At 47.0% G+C, this 18,935-nt stretch overlaps 1 protein-coding gene across 15 annotated transcripts in view; it reads right to left on the bottom strand.

The window, feature by feature from the left end:
- The window catches only part of LOC119966444 (sickle tail protein homolog), a 764,531-nt gene that overhangs the window by 176,052 nt on the left and 569,544 nt on the right, over positions 1 to 18,935 (bottom strand). For 14 of the 15 annotated variants that reach the window (XM_038798122.1, XM_038798124.1, XM_038798119.1 and 11 more), the window contains one exon: positions 16,893 to 16,989. In XM_038798122.1, coding sequence (XP_038654050.1) covers positions 16,893 to 16,989 — 97 coding nt within the window. Of the gene's footprint in view, positions 1 to 15,674; positions 15,795 to 16,892; positions 16,990 to 18,935 lie in introns of those variants that run through there. The other variant, XM_038798132.1, reaches the window with a different exon arrangement.

Here is an 18,935-nt window from a genome sequence, read left to right as displayed (position 1 = left end):
GATGTAACCGTACCCAGCAAAGGTTTTTTGCATTGAATGCTCAGACTCCAAATGCCAAGCTAACTTTTAGATGTTGGCCTGTCTCTTGCACACTTCAAGCAGGTCCTGCTTTTATTCTAAATTTCCAAAATCTGTTGCTTGCCCACCAGTAGTTTAAAAATACATTTGGGTAGTATAACATTCTGTTTAAATACGTTAAATAACGTTAAAATTCAATGCAATCCACGAACTAGAATCTTTATAGAGCTGTAACAACATCAAGAAAGACCATACTGTTGCAGCAAATGGAATTAAAGTCTGACTGAAACTGGCTGTAAACATATTGAAAGTTGCACAGAACTCCGGTGCAATACTAATCGATGAAGTACAATTTTGAGCCGTAGACAGATATGCCCTTCAAGAAAATTCTATCACACTCCCGTGTTTAATTTGGCAAATAGACTACATCTGTTCTTCAATGTCACTGCATATTGGTGTCAGTGAAGAACATTTTGTGCTCTTGTCATGTGCAATGATATTAAAAGAGAAAATTCTCCCAATGCCCAGAACGTCTAAACTTTTAGTTCTGTTCAAATCAACCTTTTAAAGGCAGTTAGCAGAAGCTGGTACCAATCAGTTTGTAAATTGTTCAAGCTGTTGAATGTTTTTCTTTTAAATTTTACTCTTCCTTTTTTTTTCTTTTTTTAAATAAATTTAGAGTACCCAATTCATTTTTTCCAATTAAGGGGCAATTTAACGTGTTCAATCCACCTGCCCTGCACATCTTTGGGTTGTGGGGGCGAAACCCACGCAAACACTGGGAGAATGTGCAAACTCCACACGGACAGTGACCCAGAGCCGGGATCGAACCTGGGACCTCAGCGCCGTGAGGCAGCAGTGCTAACCACTGTGCTGCCCGTAGCTGTTGAATGTTAACATGGCAACTCAAATATTCAAATGTACATAAACCGACAATCCAAGAATTTATTGTACTATTTCTGAGACGGTTGTAAATGTCATAAATGACCCACACAACATCCATTTCTATACCCTTTTATTCAGAAACTACTTCCATTAACTTTAGGAAAGCACGTCAAATAGAATATGCCACAACCATTATTTTGAATTCTGGGAGCCAGAAGACATAATTATACTTTTAGAACTAAAATTAAGCAGCTTTTAAGTGCATTTCTTATAGCTCTCCAAGGGGCTGCTGATGCACTGCAGTGCAATAGTAAATGTGGCACCCGAGATGCACATCCGCATAAAAATTAGTTCCTATCTCCTTACAAATAATTTGTTGTAATATGCCTTTAAGAGATAGCAGCATGATACGTCGAGAAGGGAAACGTACTATGTGATCCAGTCTTAGTTTCACTTTTTCTTTGCAAGAAGTCTTACAACACCAGGTAAAAGTCCAATATGTTTGTTTCGAATCACTAGCTTTCGGAGCACTGTTCCTTCCTCAGGTGAATGAAGAGGTGGGTTCCAGAAACATATATATATATATATATATATATATATAGACAGAGTCAAAGATGCAATACGATACTTTGAATGCAAGTGTTTGCAGGTAATTAAGTCTGCAGGTCCAGGCGGAGCAACTGGAGAGAGGGATAATCGCAGGTTAAAGAGGTGTCAATTGTCTCAACCGACAGAGTACCCTTCATCGTCCACGACTTCCCCGGAGCAGAGAAACTACGACATCTTCTTCGCAGCCTTCAACACGTCATCGATGAAGACGAACATCTTGCCACGGTCATCCCCACACCCCCATTACTTGCCTTCAAACAACCGCACAACCTCAAACAAATCATTGTTTGCTGCAAACTACCCAGCCTTCAGAACAGTGACCACGACATCACATAACCCTGCCATGGCAATCTCTGCAAGACGTGCCAGATCATCGACTTGGGCAGCGCCATTACATGTGAGAACACCACCCACCAGGTACGTGACACATACTCGTGCGATTCGGCCAACATCGTCTACCTCATAAGCTGCAAGACAGGATGTCCCGAAGTGTGGTACATTGGCGAGATCATGCAGACGCTGCGACAATGGATGAACGGACATCACACGACAATCACCAGGCAGGAATGTTCCCTTCCAGTCGGGGAACACTTCAGCAGTCAAGGGCATTCAGCCTCTGATCTTCGGGTAAGCGTTCTCCCTGGTGGCCTTCAGGACGTGCGACAACGCAGAATCGCCGAGCAGAAACTTATAGCCAAGTTCCGCACATGAGCACGGCCTCAACCGGGACCTTCGATTCATGTCGCATTACACCCACCCCCCACCAACTGGCCTGGGCTTGCGAAATCCTACCAACTGTCCTGGCTTGAAACAATTCACACCTCTTTAACCTGTGATTGTCCCTCTCTCCGGTTGCTCCGTCTGGACCTGCAGACTCAATTACCTGTAAAGACTTGCATTCAAAGTATCATCTTGCATCATTGACTTTGTCCACATATCTGTTTCTGGAACCCACCTCTTCGTTCACCTAAGGAAGGAGCAGTGCTCCGAAAGCTAGTGATTCAAAACAAACCTGTTGGACTTTAACCTGGTGTTGTAAGATTTCTTACTGTGCTCACCCAGTCCAACGGCGGCATCTCCACATCGTGGCTACCACTTTTTCTTGAGCAGAGCACAGCACACAGCTCTGAAATCTTCAAGCATTATAGAAACATACAACTGTTTTCATGTGCCAAGTATGCAACAGAGATGATAGTTTGACTCTATTTAGGTCACTGCATTGCATCTATAAGCAAACAATGAAAAAATTACCAGTTTCCTGAAGACAATCCTTCATGGAATACAAGACGAGGACAATACTGATAAATCTGCAATGTCATACTCATTGACCAGGCTCATGATTTATCACTCATGACATTGTTTAGTCATCGTTTCCACTGCATTAAGAAAGCCACTGTTCAATTACAAAATTGACACTATTAACAATAATTGCCTTAAAGATTTATCTGCCAACAAAAATTCATTGGAGGAGACTTCCAGTGTCGGCCATGGAGGAGTAGGTCACACATTTGATAGATCCCGCCTGTAACGGACTTTTGGACCTTTTTCTTCCTTTTTTTTCGGAGTTGATGGAGGCTGGGGCGCTCCCTCAGCCCCTGGAATTGGACAGAGCGCACAGAGCCCTCGCGAGGAAGCCCCGAGTGAACGAGCCGCCGAGGGCCATAGTGGTACATTTTCACCGGTTCATGGGCAAGGAACACTTTTTGAGGTGGGCCAAGAAAGAACAGAGCAGCAAGAGGGAGAACTGTGAGTTGCGCATCTATCAGGACCTGGGAGCGGATTTGGCCAAGAGGCGAGCTGGGTTCAATTGGGCAAAATCTACCTTCTTTAAGAAGGGGGTGAAGTTCGGGATGCTGTACCCAGCCCGTCCGTGGGTTACACATGAGGAACGAGACTTCGACTTTGAAACGCCAGACCAATTATGAACCTTTATTAATGAAATGAAGCTGGAGGTGAATTAAAAAGACACTTAAGCCTTGGAAAAGTACTGTGACGGTGATTTGTGGTGATGGATTGTATAAATTTAAGTAGCTCTATGTGAAATAATGGGCTGTGTGGATGGTGAAAAGTTGCTTTGTCTTGCAGGGACCTGGTTAGAGTGGGGGGATGGGCTTTGAATTTGGTTCTGCTTTTTGGGTGACTATTTTTCGAAAGCAACTGTTTCTACATGGTTTTTTCTGATGTTTGTTTACTGGGGAATGTGATACTTTTAAAATGTTTACTCATGTGGGGGCGGGGGGAGGAGAAAACAATAGGGAGACAGACTGCTTGGCGCCAGGGGCGGGAGCTACAAAGTCAGCATGGTCAGCTGACTCTCGGAAGCGCAGTGAGGGGTGAGCAGGTGTTAAGCTGGAGCTTGACTTGGGGAATTAGGGGCGGAATTCTCCCAAAGGCCCGACGCCGTTGTGAAACACGGAGAGGTTCACGACGGCGTCGGAGGCCTCTCCTGGCACCCTATTCTCCCCCCGCCAGGGGGCTAGGAGGGCCATGCCGAGAAACTCGGCCGCGGGGCCTTGTCGCTGGCGTCAAGGCCCGGCGCGCGATAACGACGCGGCCGACGCGCCACGGCTGACATCACGACGGATGACGGCAAACTCGTGCATGCGCGGTTGCCGTCTTCCCCTCCACCGCCTCGCAAGACGTGGCGGCTTGATCTTGCGGGGCGACAGAGGGGAAAGAGTGCGTCCCATTGAGACGCCGGCCCGACGATCGGTGGGCACCGATCGCGGGCCTGTCCCCTCCCGAGCATGGTCGCGGTGCTCAGTCCCCTCTAGGCCCCCCACTAGGCCCAAACGGGCATCTCACGCCGTGTTCATGACGGCAGCGACCAGGTTTTGTTGCCGCCGTCGTGAAACGGTCGCGAACGGCAGGCCGCTCGGCCCATTCGGGTCGGAGAATTGCGGGCCGCCGTCAAAAAAGGCGGCCTGCGATTCTCCGAGCGGCGGTTGAGAGAATCGCTGGAGGTGCGAGAGTGGACATCCCGCGATTCACCCACCCGGCGTGGGAGCGGAGAATTCCGCCCTGGGTTTCTAGTGTTGTTGATTGGGGGGGGGGGGGGGGGGGGGGCGGGGAGAGAGAGCTGCTTTGCTGACAGGGGAGGAACTGTTACTAGGGGCCAAATGGGAGGTCGGGAATGGCGTCAGCCCGAGTGGGAACTCGAGGAAGCGGAGGGCACGAGCTTGAGGCTGGCCTAAAAAGGGTGATGGCTAGTTGGCGGGGGGGGGAGGGTGTGTTGGAAGCCCCTTGTCCAGGCTGATCACATGGAACGTGAGAGGACTGAATGGGCCGGTCAAGAGGGCTCATGTATTCACGCATTTGAGGGAACTGAAGGCGGACGTGACAATGCTACAAGAGACACAAAGGTTACAGACCAGATGAGATTGCGGAGGGGGTGGGTCAGCCAAGTGTTCCACTCAGCACTGGACTCAAAGACCAGGGGGGTAGCGACCTTGATGAGCAAACGAGTGGCATTCGAGGCAGGGAGAATCGTGTCAGAGAAGGGGGGTATAATGGTGAGTGGGAAGCTGGAGGGGGTGCGAGTGATACTTGTGAACATATATGCTACGAATTGGGACGACATGGAATTTATGAGGCGGGTGTTAGGTAAGATCCCAGACTTAAAGGCACATAACCTGATCATGGGAGGGGACTTCAATACAGTCATTGATCCGGAATTGGGCCGGTCAAAATCCAGGACAGGGAGGAGGCCGGCTGCGGCAAAGGAATTGAAGGGTTTTATGGAACAGATGGCGGGAGTAGACTCATGGAGGTTTGCACAGCCGAAGACGAAGGAGTTTCCCTTTTTTTCACATGTCCACAAGTATTACGCTTGATTCAAATTTTTTGTTCTGAACAGGGCGCTTCGCAAATGACCTGCTCTTGTACATTTCGGACCCGTTGGAGGTGATGGGGAAGTAATGTGAATCTTGATGAATTTGGCAATTTTTCGGGGTACAAATTGAACTTGGGGAAAAGCGAGGTGTTTGCGATCCAGGCAAGAGGGCAGAAGAGACTGGGAGAGCTGTCACTTAGAATGATCGGGAAGAGCTTTCGATATCTGGGAATCCAGGTGGCCCAGAAATGGGAAGCACTGCACAAGTTAAACCTATCCTGGTTGGTGGAACAAATGGAAGGGGACTTTATGGAAGGGGACTTTAAGAAATGGGACATGCTCCCGCTATCACTGGCGGGGAGGGTACAGACCGTGAAAATGTAGTCCTCCCCAGGTTTCTGTTTGTCTTTCAGTGCCTCCCCATCTTTATCCCAAAGGCCTTTTTCAAGGGGGTGAATAAGATTAATTTGGGCTTTGTGTGGGCGAGTAAAACCCTGTGAGTAAAGCAAGTGTTGGGGAGGGTGGGTTGGCGCTGCCGAACATCTGCAATTACTACTGGGCGGCTAATATAGCTATGATTAGGAAGTGGGTAGTGGGGGAGGGGTCGGCATGGAAGCGACATGTAAAGGCACCAGTCTGGGAGCATTGGTAACGGCGGGTCTGTCGTTCTCGCCGGCCCGATACTCCACAAATCCAGTGGTTGTGGCGGCTCTGAGGATCAGAGGGCAATGGAGGAGATGTAAGAGAGGGGAGGGAGCATCGATTTGGACCCTGATTTGTAATAACCACAGGTTTGCACCGAGTAGGCTAGATGTGGGTTCCGGAGTTGGCAGAGGGCAGGAATTAGAAGGATGGGGGATCTATTTATAGACGGGAGCTTTCCCAGCTTGAAAGCTTTGGAGGATAAATGTAAGTTTCCGGTAGAGAATGGGTTTAGGTATTTGCAGGTGCGAGATCTCCTGAGAAAACAGGTGCCAGCCTTTCCGCTACTGCCGCCACGGGGACACAGGATAGAGTAGTTTCCAGTACCTGGGTGGGAGAGGGGAAGGTATCGGATATTTACCAGGAGCTTTCGGAGGCGGAGGCAACTCTGGTAGATGAGCTTAAGGGCAAGTGGGAGGACGAGCTAGGAGGAGAGATAGAGGCGGGGCTATGGGCGGATGCCCTAAGCCGGGTTAATTCCTCCTCATCATGCGCCAGGGTTAGCCTGATACAATTTAAGGTAGTCCACCGGGCACACATGACAGGGCTAGGATGAGCAAATTCTTCAGGGTTGAGGATAGGTGCGCGCGGGAAGCCCAGCAAATCATGTCCACATGTTTTGGCCATGCCCGAAGCTTGGAGGGTTTTGGCAGGGTTTTGCTCAGGCAATGTCCCCGGTGCTAAAACACGGGTGGTGCCGAGTCCGGCGGTGGTGATCTTTGGAGTGTCGGAAGATCTGGGAGTTCAGGGGGTGAAAGAGGCCGACGTCTTGGCCTTTGCCTCCCTGGTAGGCCAGAGACGGATCTTGTTAATGTGGAGGGACTCGAAGCCCCCGAGTGTAGAGACCTGGGTTAGTGACATGGCTGGGTTTCTCAGTCTTGAGAAAATAAAGTTTGCCTTAAGAGGGTCAATGTTCTCCTGGAAGTGGCAGCCGTTCGTCGACTTTCTCGGGGAAAATTAAAATGGCAGCAGATGCAGTATTCCAAAGCTGGGGGGTGGCGGATTGTTGTTGTATGGTTGAGGTGCGTGAAGATTGGGCTGGGGGGGGGAATGTTTATTTTACCATGTTGATGTCATTGTTTATGTCACTGTTAGAAAAATTTTCAAATACCTCAATAAAATATATATATTTTTTAAATTATTGGAAAAAATTAAAAGCTGTCGTGCAAAGTCGAAGTTAAAACATGACTATTACAGTTTAAACATAATATAACATATGATTAAGTATAACATAGGATATGCTGCTCAATTACTATTGTTACTTGCCTTGAGGCAGACCATTTCCAAAAAAAAACTCACTGAGCATCAGAGATCTTGCCACGTATAAAGTGGGAAATGACATGAAAGGACATTTAGGCTTTGCTGGGACTACAAGAAGACAGCAATATAATCCATATCCAAAATAAATTACATTAGGGACAACGGGATAAGGAAAAGGGAATAGAGACCTGCCAAAGTGAAACATAACTCGGCTAGTGAGTGCACCTACCATGGGGCTGCTCGCGAAATGGGAGAATTCCACCCAATGTCTCAGCATCCATCCCATCAAGCCCCTTCAGAATTTTGTGAATTTCACTCTATAGGATATAGGCCCCATTTACTCAGCCTCTCACCATAGATCCCAGGGACCAATTTAGTGAACCTTCACTGTACTGCCTCCAATGCAAATATATCCTACCTTTAGGATGGAGACCAAAACTGCACATTGTTTCGAAATGTAGTCCCACCAAAGCCCTGTCCAATTCTTCAGTCCTGTACTTCAATCTCCTGCCAATCATTTCCAACATGTCATTTGCCTTCCTTTTTTTTTTTTTATAAATTTAGAGTATCCAATTATTTTATTTTTTTTCCAATTAAGGGGCAATTTAGTGTGGCCAATCCACCTAACCTGCACATCTTTGGGTTGTGGGGGTGAAACCCACGCAGACATGGGGAGAATGTGCAAACTCCACACGGACAGTGTCATTTGCCTTCCTAATTGCTTGATCGATCTGCACATACCAACTTTCTACATTGCTTGCACTAATATGGCTGTGAACATATTGGGGGTGCAGTGACATTATCAATGGACTAGTAATCCAGAGACTCAGAGAAAGGTCTGCGGACCCAGGTTCAAATCCCACTACAGAAATGGTGAAATTTGAATTCAATAAAAACCTGAAATTAGAAGTCTAATGATGTTGATTACTGTAAAGCCCCATCTGGCTTACCAAGTCCTTTCGGGGAGGAAACCTTTAATCACTTGTAACCCTGCAGCCATGCTTTTGTAATCCAAATTATATTGTACCTCTTTATATCTATCTGTGATGGCAACTGAATTTCCCCAGAGTATTCAGTATTCAGAAGAAAAGTAAAGGTGGTGGAGTGACATTGCTGGTTAAAGAGGAAATTAACACAATAGTGAGAAAGTATATTAGCTCTGACAATGTGGAATCTGTATGGGTAGTGCTGAGAAATACCAAGGGGCAAAAATCACTAGTGGCGTCATATATAGACCCGCGAACTGCAGTGGTGATGTTGGGAATGGCATTAAACAACAATTAGAGATAAGGGAATATCTGTGATCATGGGAGATTTTAATCTGCACATAGATTGGGGAAATCAAACTAGCCACAGTAACGTAGAGGAGAAATTCCTGGAGTGTATACGGGATGGCTTCATTGACCAATATGTGGAGGGACCAACTAGAGAGTAGGCCATCTTAGGCTGGGTACTGTGTAATGAGAAGGGAATCATTGCCAATTTATTTTGCTCTTTGTAGTGGCGAGGCTTTTGGCCATGGTTGGTATCATGACCAGTACAGGCTTGGAGGGCCGAAGGGCCTGTTCCTGTGCTGTATTGTTCTTTGTTCAATCTAGCTGTGCGAGACCCTTTATGGATGAGCGAACATAACATGATAGAATTTTTTATCAAGATGGAGAGTGAAGTAGTTGATTCAGAGACGAGGGTGCTGAATCTTAATAAAGGAAACCATTAAGATATGAGGCGCGAGTTGGCCTTGATAGATTGGGGAGAGTTACTCAAAGGGATGACAGTGATAGGCAATAGAAACATTCAAGGAATGCATTGAGGAATTGCAACAACTGTTTATTCCAAAGGAAAATGGGCAAGAGGGCCAATCCATGGCTTACAAAGGACATTTGAGATAGTATCCAATTCAAGGATGAAGCATTCGGATTGGCCAAGAAAAATAATAGGTCTGAGGATTAGGAGCAGTTTAGAATTCAGCAAAGAAGGACCAAGGGATTGATGAAGAAGGGGAAAAGTAAGCTTGTAGGGAACATAAAACACTGACACTAAGGCCGGGATTCTCTGAAATCCCGGCCAAGTGTTGACGCCGGCGTCAAAACCAGTGAGTGACACACCAGCATCAACGGGCCTCCAGGCCCAGACATTCATCCCTTCTTCGAGGGCCAGTACGGCGTCGGAGTGCTGTGCACTCGAAAGCCGGCACGTAACATCCGGCGCGGGTCCGCGCATGCACGCCACGGCCAGCGCAGGTCCAGGCATGCGCGTGGGTTGCCGTCTCCACGCCGGCCCCCGGCCAATAAGGCGGAGCCCTACAGCGGCCCGGCATGGAGGAACATAGGCAACCGCCAGAATTAGCCCGCCTGGCGATCGGTAGGCCCCGATCGCGGGCCTGGCCACCATGGAGGCATCCTCCCAACCACCCCCTCCCCCAACCAGGACGGCCCCCATCAGCCAGAACTCCGAGGTTCTGGCAGGTGGGACCATACATAACCCACGACGGCAGAATTTGGCGGGCACCCGCGCGAATAATCGCCGCAGGGGCCGCTTTCAATGGCCCCCAACTGGTGCGGTGGCGCCGACTGTCTGGCAACCAGAGAATCGGCCCGGCGTGATTCATGCCTGCCCCCCCCCCCCCCCCCCCCCAACGATTCTCCGACCCGGCGCGAGATAGGCGAATCCCGGCCGAAGAGTTTCTATAAGGACGTGAAGAAAGAGAGATTGGTGAAGACGAATGTAGCTCCCCTATAGACAGAAATGGGGGAATGCAAAATAGGGGACAAAGACATGGTTGAGAAACTGAATACATACTTGGTTCTATCTTAACGAAAGAGGACACAAATTAGATACCAGAAATGTTGGAGAATGAAAGATTTAGTGAGAGGGAAGTATTTGAGGGAGATTAATATTAATAGAGAAATGGTGTTGGGGAAATTGGTGGGATTGAAGGCTGATAAATCCCCAGGGCCTGATAATCTCCATCACAGAGTACTTAAAGAAGTGGGGCTAGAAATAGTGGCTGCATTGGTGGTCATATTCCAGGATTCTATAGCCTCTGGAGAAGTCCCTGCATATTTTAAGGGTAGCTAATGTCACTCCAATATTCACTAAGGGAGGCAGAGAGAAAACAGGGAATTATAGTCCAGTAATCCCAACGTCGGTAGTGGGGAAAATTCTTGATTCCATTATCAAGGGCTTTATAGCGGAGCATTTAGAAAACAGTGGCAGGATCAGACTGTCAGCACGGATTTATGAAGGGGAAATCATGCTAGACAAATCTATTGAACTTCTTTGAAGATGTAATTAGTAGAGTTGACAAGGGACAGCCAGTTGATGTGGCATATTTGTACTTTCAGAAAGCGTTTAACAAAGCCCCGCATAAGAGATTATCGTGCAAGATTAAAACGCATGGGATTGGGGGGATGTGTAATGAGATGGATAGAAAACTGTTTGGCAGAAAGGAAATAGAGTAGGAACTAACGGATCCTTTTCAAATTGGCAGGCCGTAACCAGTGGGGTGCCACAGGGACCAGAGCTAGGACCCCAACTATTCACAATATATATTAATGATTTGGACAAGGGAACAAAGTGTAACATCTCAAAGTTTGCAGATGATACCAAGTTGGGTGAGAGGGTGAACTATGACGAGGAGGCAGAGATCCTTCAGCATGATCTGGATAGGTTGGGTAAGTGTCCAAATCAATGGCAGATGCTGTACAATTTGAATACGGTTATTCACTTTGGAATCAAAAACAAGAAGGCAGATTACTACCTGAATGGCTGTAAATTGTGGGGGGGTGAAATGTGCAGTGGGACCTGTATGTCCTTGTGCACCAGTCACTGAAGGTAAGCACGCAGGTGCAACAGGCAGTAAAGAAGGCAAATGGTATGTTGGCTTTCATCGCGAGAGGTTTTGAGTACAAGAGCACGGATGTGTTGCTGCAATTATACTGGGCCTTGGTGAAGCCACACCTAGAATCTTGTGTGCAGTTTGTTTTCCTTTTCTGTGGAAAGATGTTCTTGCTCTTGAGGGTGTAGAGCGAAGGTTTACCAGGCTGATTCCGGGAATGGCGGGACTGACACATGAGGAGAGATTGACTAGGATTAGGATTGTTTTCGTGAGGAGTTCAGACAAATGAGGGGGATCTCATAGAGACTTATAAAATTCTATCAGGACCAGGTAAGGCGGATGCAGAGAGGATGTTCCCGATGGTGGGTGTGTTCAGATCCAGGGATCACAAGTCTGAGGATTCGGGGTAGACCATTTAGGACAGAAATGAGGAGATATTTCTTCACCCAAAGCGTGGTGAGCCTGTGGAATTCATTACCACAGGAAGTAGTTGAGGCTAAGAGATGGAATTCATGCAAGAGGCGGCTACATATGGCACTTGAGGCGAATTGGATCAAGGGTTATTGGGGGAAAAGCAGGATTAGGCTATCAAGTTGGACGATCAGCCATGATCGTAAAGAATGGTAGAGCAGGTCCAAAGGGCCGAATGGCCTTCTCCTGCTCCTATCTTCTATGTTTCTATGTACTGTTTCGCCTTTATGTACCCTATTGGTTATATCCCCAAAAAACAAATACATTTGGTCAAACAGGATTTTCTTTTTGTAAAAAAAATGCTCACGTGTTCTAAGAATATTATGCTTTTCTAAGTGCATTGTTAAGGCTTCCTTAATAATTGATTACAGCATTTTTCCAATGACTGAGGTTCGGCTAACTGGTCTCAAGTTCCCCGTTGTCTCTCTCCCTCCTTCCTGTGGTGTAATATTTGCCAACTCCCAAAATTGTGGGACCCTTCCTGTATCAAAGGAATCTTGGAAAATCATAGCCAGTGCATCCACCATCTCTGCAGCTCTCTCTTTCAGCACCCTCGGGTTTAGGCCATCAGGTCCTGGATAGCTGTTAGATTTTTGTCCCTCAAATTTTTTTTCTATTCTGATGATAATTACCATAATTTCTTCAGTAATAAGTCTTACAACACCAGGTTAAAGTTCAATAGGTTTGGGTTAGTGCTGTTGCTTCACGGCGCCGAGGTCCCAGGTTCGATCCCGGCTCTGGGTCACTGTCCATGTGGAGTTTGCACATTCTCCCCGTCTTTGCATGGGTTTCGCCCCCACAACCCAAAGATGTGCAGGGAAGGTGAATTGGCCACGCTAAACTGCCTCTTAATTGGAAAAAAATAATTAGGTATCCTAAATTTATTTTTTAAAAGTCCAACAGGTTTATTTGGAATCACCAGTTTTCGGAGTGCAGCTCCTTCATCACTCACCTGGTGAAGGAGCTACGCTCCGAAAACTAGTGATTCCAAATAAACTTGTTGGACTGTAGCCTGATGTTGTAAGACTTCTTACAGTGCCCACCCCAGTCCAACACCGGCATCTCGGCAACATGGCTACCATCAACACCTTAGTTTCTTCAGTCTTTTCAGCCCCTAGATTATCCTCGATTTCTGGTATGCAACTTTATTTATCTTCTTAGAAGAATCCAGTCTGTATCTGGAGTCTGTGTACTATTTTGGTCTCCTTGCCTAAGAAAGGATATAATTGCATTAGAAGCAATTCAAAGAAGAGTCACTCAATTAATTCCTGGGATGAAGGGGTCAGCTTATGAGGAAAGTTTGAGCAGTTTATGAAAATTTCTATCCTGGGAAGAGGGTGTCACTCGGAAAACCAGGATTTGTTGACAATCCCAAATTACCCTTGAACTAAGTGACTTACTTGGCCACTGCAGAATGCAATTAAGAGTCAATCACATCACTGTGGATCTGGAGTCACTTGTAGGTCAGACGAGATAATTTTGGCAGTTTCCTTCCCTGGAGGACATTAGTGAACATTACCTGGAGTTTTTACAGCAGAAAACTATTGTTGATTGGTCACTGATTACTGAGACTGGCTTCCAGATTTAATTGAATTTAACTTGTACCATCTGTTGTGGTAGGATTTGAACACTGGCCCTCTAGGCTATTGTCTACAGGTTGGGCTTATATTCATTGGAGTTTAGAATGAGAGGTGGTCTTATTGAAATTTATGAGATGCTGAGGGAACTTGACAGGATGGGTGCTGAGAGGATGAGCCGCAATGACTACAACTTGGACTCTAGCTCAGTAACTCGGAGCTGAAGTTGCACAAGCTGCAGACTTACGGCAAACGTGGTATTGCTGTTCATGATTGCTGCACAAAGTGGTTTGCAGGAATTTCTCGGAGGATCTATCTTGAGAAAATCTAGAGATCTATACTTTGGAACAGAAACCAGAGACGGTGACAAGTTCAGATTCTGTTTCTGAGGATTTTTCAATGCCTCTAGTGGCAGATTCTCAATTAACTACTTAGGAAGTACCATCTACAGAAAGGAAGGAGGACACTTCTGAGGTCACAAGTAGCCGAGTTCAAGAACACTGAATTCTACCAAGGGATCTGTTGTATAAATGTTAATTATTGTTGTTGCATTATTGAAGTAAAGAGGGAGGGATGTTGTGTATCTGGGAAAACATTCTTGCTGGTTCCACATCATGTGGAGTGTAATGACGTCAGCAAAGTGCTTGCATGGATTTTGAGCATATCACCATCTTGATTGTATGATCTTCTCATTGTGTTTTACAAGAATCTAGAGTATGGGCACCTCCGTACTTTTCCTCTTTGTGACAACAAAGAAATATAACAGAGAACAGGGCTGGGATTCACCCCCACCCGGTGGAGCGGGGGGTCCCGGCGTAGCGGAGTGGCGTCAACCACTCCGGTGTCGGGCCTCCCCAAAGGTGTGGAATTCTCCGCACCTTTGGGGGCTAGGCCCGCGCTGGAGTGGTTGGCGCCACGCCGACTGGCGCCAAAACCGGCGCCAATGGCCTTTGGAGCCCCCCGCCCAGTGTCGGGGCTGGCCGAAAGGCCTTCGCTGGTTCGCGCATGCGCCGGTGTGTCAGCTGCCACTGACGTCACCACCCGCGTATGCGCGGTGGAGGGGGTCTCTTCCGCCTCCACCATGGTGGAGGCCTTGGCAGCGGCGGAAGAAAAAGAGTGCCCCCACAGCACTGGCCCGCCGGCCGATCGGTGGGCCCCGATCGCGGGCCAGGCCACCGTGGGGGCACCCCCCCGGGGTCCGATCGCCCCGCGCCCCCCCAGGACCATGGGGGCCCGCTCGCGCCGCCTGCTCCCGCTGCCACCAGAAGGGGTTGAAACCACGTCGGCGGGATTGGCCTCTCAGCGGCAGGACTTCGGCCCATGTCGGGCCAGAGAATCGCCGCGGGGGGCCCGCTGACCGGCGCGGCGTGGTTCCCGCCTCCGCTGATTCCCGGGTGGTGGAGAATTCCGGCCACGGCGGGGGCGGGATTTACGCCGGGCCCCGGGCGATTCTCCGACCCTGCGGGGGGTCGGAGAAGTCCGCCCCAGGTTTGCACATTGGTTATTATTCACTACCAAGATTCAAATGCAAAAAATGGCCACTTGAGGGAAGCATCAGAGCACAAGGAGGCATCTAAGAGTTAATGTATTCATGAGAGCAGAAAATTGAGAGAAGTATTAGTAAGAGAAAGAAAATCAATAGTCTCTAAAGTAACCAACGCAGTATTGAAGGTCTGCCAATGCAGAAGTCCTGCCAACACCACAGAATGTTAATAATACACAATGTGCTCCTGCCTAAAAATCAAGTCACAAAAAGACGTGTTAACATCTCTCAGTAGCAGGGAATACTTTCACTTTCTCCTTCCATGTCATTGAATGAAGGTTCAACTCAGCATATATTCTACGATACACTGATTCTCTATGCAATTTTCACTGATGACAATGCTGCACAAATAAGCACAACATTTTTTTTTAAATATAGAGCTGCAGGTACAAAATAAAATCAGCTTCACCAGCTGCACTCAGAACATGAAATGAAGATTATGAACAACTTGAATTGGGAGTTAACTGCATGACCTCGTGAAACACAAGGCAAATACTTCAGTTATTGACCCAAGCACAGAGATATTTTGCAACGTCTTGACAAAGGAGTTAGCCCAGATCAAAGACATTCATGGCCATGTTAATTTATCCACATGTCAAGAGTTTTTCTTTCAGTTACTGTAACAATCTACACCAGTTTAAACGCAGACAGTAATTTAAACACTCGTATTTAACCTTCCCACCCCCTCAAAACACAGCAAACATCAAGTCTGATTTTTTTCGACAACTGCCGATTTAATTTCACAACTACACATACCTTTACTGACTGGCTCTTCTGGTTACTAAATCTTCATTTTAAATGGACTGCAGATGTAAAATTTAAAAAAAAACGTTTGCTCTCTCAAACCAGATCGCGTAGGAGCAGGTTCCAACCATAACTTCTGGAATGTTCCTTTTGGAAAACACAATCTAGGCTGAAGCGAACGTGCAGAAAACTCACCTCTGAAGCCAGACGGTGAAAGCACTTCACTGCTGCTGCTTACCGCATATGAATACAAACACAGAGCAAGAAGAAATGATATGTTTATGGTCTGGAAATAGCTACAAGACCACACCTAAAATCTATGGCTGAACACATATTTTTTTTAAAAAGGGCCAACGAGCTTTGACTACTCCACATGTTTCAGTCTGGAAGGAGTTTCAGTACATGCAATATCTGAGAACACAAGGGCATTTGTGAACTCAATACATATTGATGTAATCACTCTGGATTCTAATGGAAAGTAAACCTGCATGCAGTGCCGCTGGATGTATTAAAAGGGGCCTGTGAAGTACAATCTGATGAATCATTTTAATAAAATTCAACTTTAATTGCTGCTTTTTGTTTAGAAACAAGACACATTGGTAAGCGTACACACAGACCACAGAATGCAGATGAGTTTTCACACAGTTGTCAATCCGGCAGTGATAAGATAAAACAAATTAATACATTACCAGAACAGTTTAAAACTATGCTGTGGTAGCTATTATACTGTTCTGTATCTGTAGTGGTGTTGCAAGCCATATATACTAAATTATTGTAATTTTATCAACATGATTGGAGATTCTACCAACTTGCAGAGACATTTAGTGGAAATTCTACTCAGGGCTACAGCTGGGCATTAGTAGCCAGTTATTTGCTTCGTCCAGTCCAGCACCAACCAACCCTCTTGCCTTCCTTTGCTCTCCTCCCCCTACAAGTTGAACAGATGCTTGAACTGCCAACAAGTTTACACAGTGTTTTATCCCGCAATGATTCAGATGATTAGACATTGCTGCAAAAATAGCAGCATCCAAACCAACATTTACAAAATAGAAAAGAAGATTTTTTTTTAAAAAGCTAAAGTCATGTCTGTAAGCAATAGCCCCACCAGCTAAAAGGGGGAAGCTATACAAATCAGGTCATTCACAAAACACCTGTTATCGTCATCGCGAAAGTGGAAACAGATGCAGCGGGAGACGATTTACACAATATCTACAGAATGGAGAAAGACCAGAGCTGCAATGTACATTTTGCATTGTTCGGTCAGCCATTGATGCACAAACACATTCTTGTGTAAACTTTTAGCCAACTGAACTTCATAAGCATCACAATGACATCAGTTATGAATAATTGATGCCATTTGAACAAATGTTTCGCACACACACAGAGCAGTTTTATAATCATAATTGTACTTACCCTTGCATCTCCATTTACAGTCCTTGAAGAATAGTTAAAAGAAATATGGGCAGGGTCCTTGTGGTAAACCTTTAAAAGCGCTCGATCTTGAATGCTCCTGGAATCAAAAACATTAATTATTATGGAAGAAGACAGGAGATTTATTTTTGCCATTTTCCCCAGATGACAACCTGGATAGGAAACTCAAAGTCAATGTAACATGGCCACCACAATCACCAACTCTGCCAATAAAAACATTTTATTAAAAATTAACTACCTCTCTGATAGTTGGTAGAAAAATTATATTCAGTGCAGTTCTCCACCCATCAGGTCATGTGGTATTTTTATCGAAACAGAGACTTAACACACTAAGTCAATTTTGATAAGGTTCCAGTATCTACGGTAAATAAACCGCAATCATAATCATGGGTAGACACTGTAATCCACTGCAGTAAAATCCCCATACAGTAGGTGTGATTAATACACCCATTGTTTAGGTTACAGTGTTTAATATAGCCTCCTCACACTTCCTCAACATAATGGCACAAAGCAGAACCAGAGTCCCAGTAAGATTCCAATACTTGAATATGCACACAAACTTTAAGGACAATAAACAAACTACTCCAGCCACCCATCGACCACGCATGATTACATCCTGATTGTGTGGTAGATGTTTGTTATTTAACGCAAAGAGATAAAGTGGAAGAATCCTTATCAATTGTTATACCAAGAAACATCATCTGGGAAAAGAAAAGTTGAAATTTTCAAAGGAATGGTGATTGTGAACGCAATTGCAGTGACTGTGTTTTGTCAGACATACATGGACATTGACACCACACTATACCATTGTTGACTGGTGTGTCATCTCTTCACAGCAATCATCCGACGGCTATCAATCTCTGAGGCTGCTGTCCTTTCTGATTCAAGATCAGAACACCACCATGTCCAAGGTCACCATTAGCAAGCTTAACACCCCTACACTATCATTGGCACTGTGCTATGAAATAGAAAGTGACTACCATGATATTACTTATTTTTGAGACACTGAACTGTTGCCAAATTCAAGCTAAAGCAGTTGGTGAAAAATCAAGGCCGGGATTCTGCACTACTCGGCGGGGCGGGGGGTCCCGGCGTAGCGGAGTGGCGCCAACCACTCCGGCGTCGGGCCTCCCCAAAGGTGCGGAATGCTCGGCACCTTTAGGTGCTAGGCCTGCGCCGGAGGGGTTGGCGCCAGGCCGACTGGCGGCAAAACCGGCGCCAACGGCCTTTGACGCCCGCCGCCCGGTGTCGGGGCTGGCTGAAAGGCCTTCGCCGGTTCACGCATGTGCCGGTGCATCAGCGGCTGCTGACGTCACCACCAGCACATGCGTGGTAGGGGGAGTCTCTTCCGCCTCCGCCATGGTGGAGGCCGTGGCGGCGGCGGAAGGAAAGGAGTGCCCACACAGCACTGGCCCGTCCGCCGATCGGTGGGCCCTGAGGTCCGATCGCCCCGCGCTCCCCCCAGGACCCCGGGGGCCCGCTTACGCCGCCACTCCCGCCGGCACCAGAGGTGCTCCAATTCCCGCCGGCGGGAGAGGCCTGTCAGCGGCGGGACTTCGGCCCATCGCAGGCCGGAAAATCGCCGCGGGGAACCCGCCGTTTGGTGCGGGGGGCACGCCGATTGGCGCGGCGTGATTCCCGCTCCCGCCGATTCCCGGGTGGCGGAGAATTCGGGCTTTACGCTGGCCCCGGGCGATTCCCCGACCCTGCGGGGGGTCGGAGAATTCCGCCCCATTTCTTTGTCGAAATACTAATTTCCTTTCCAGTTATCTACGTTAGGAAGTGTTACACTGCAACCTGGAAGAGAGCAAAGTATTGGAGGAAGAGATTTAAAAGAGGAAAATAATTAAGGAACAACATCTCAACTTGGTCTTCTGCCACAGAACCATCGACCAAGTCTTCAAACCCACAACTGCTTTCATACCTACATTCTTCTACGTGTAGTTACTAATTACAAATGAGAGCTTCTAGCTGCTTCTATTTAAACACTAGCACTGCAGCAGCTAAAGCAACCCAAAAACATTT

Source organism: Scyliorhinus canicula, chromosome 5 (genome assembly GCF_902713615.1).
Source record: "Scyliorhinus canicula chromosome 5, sScyCan1.1, whole genome shotgun sequence".
Lineage (NCBI taxonomy): Eukaryota > Metazoa > Chordata > Chondrichthyes > Carcharhiniformes > Scyliorhinidae > Scyliorhinus > Scyliorhinus canicula.
This window is presented reverse-complemented; position numbering and strand designations above follow the sequence as displayed.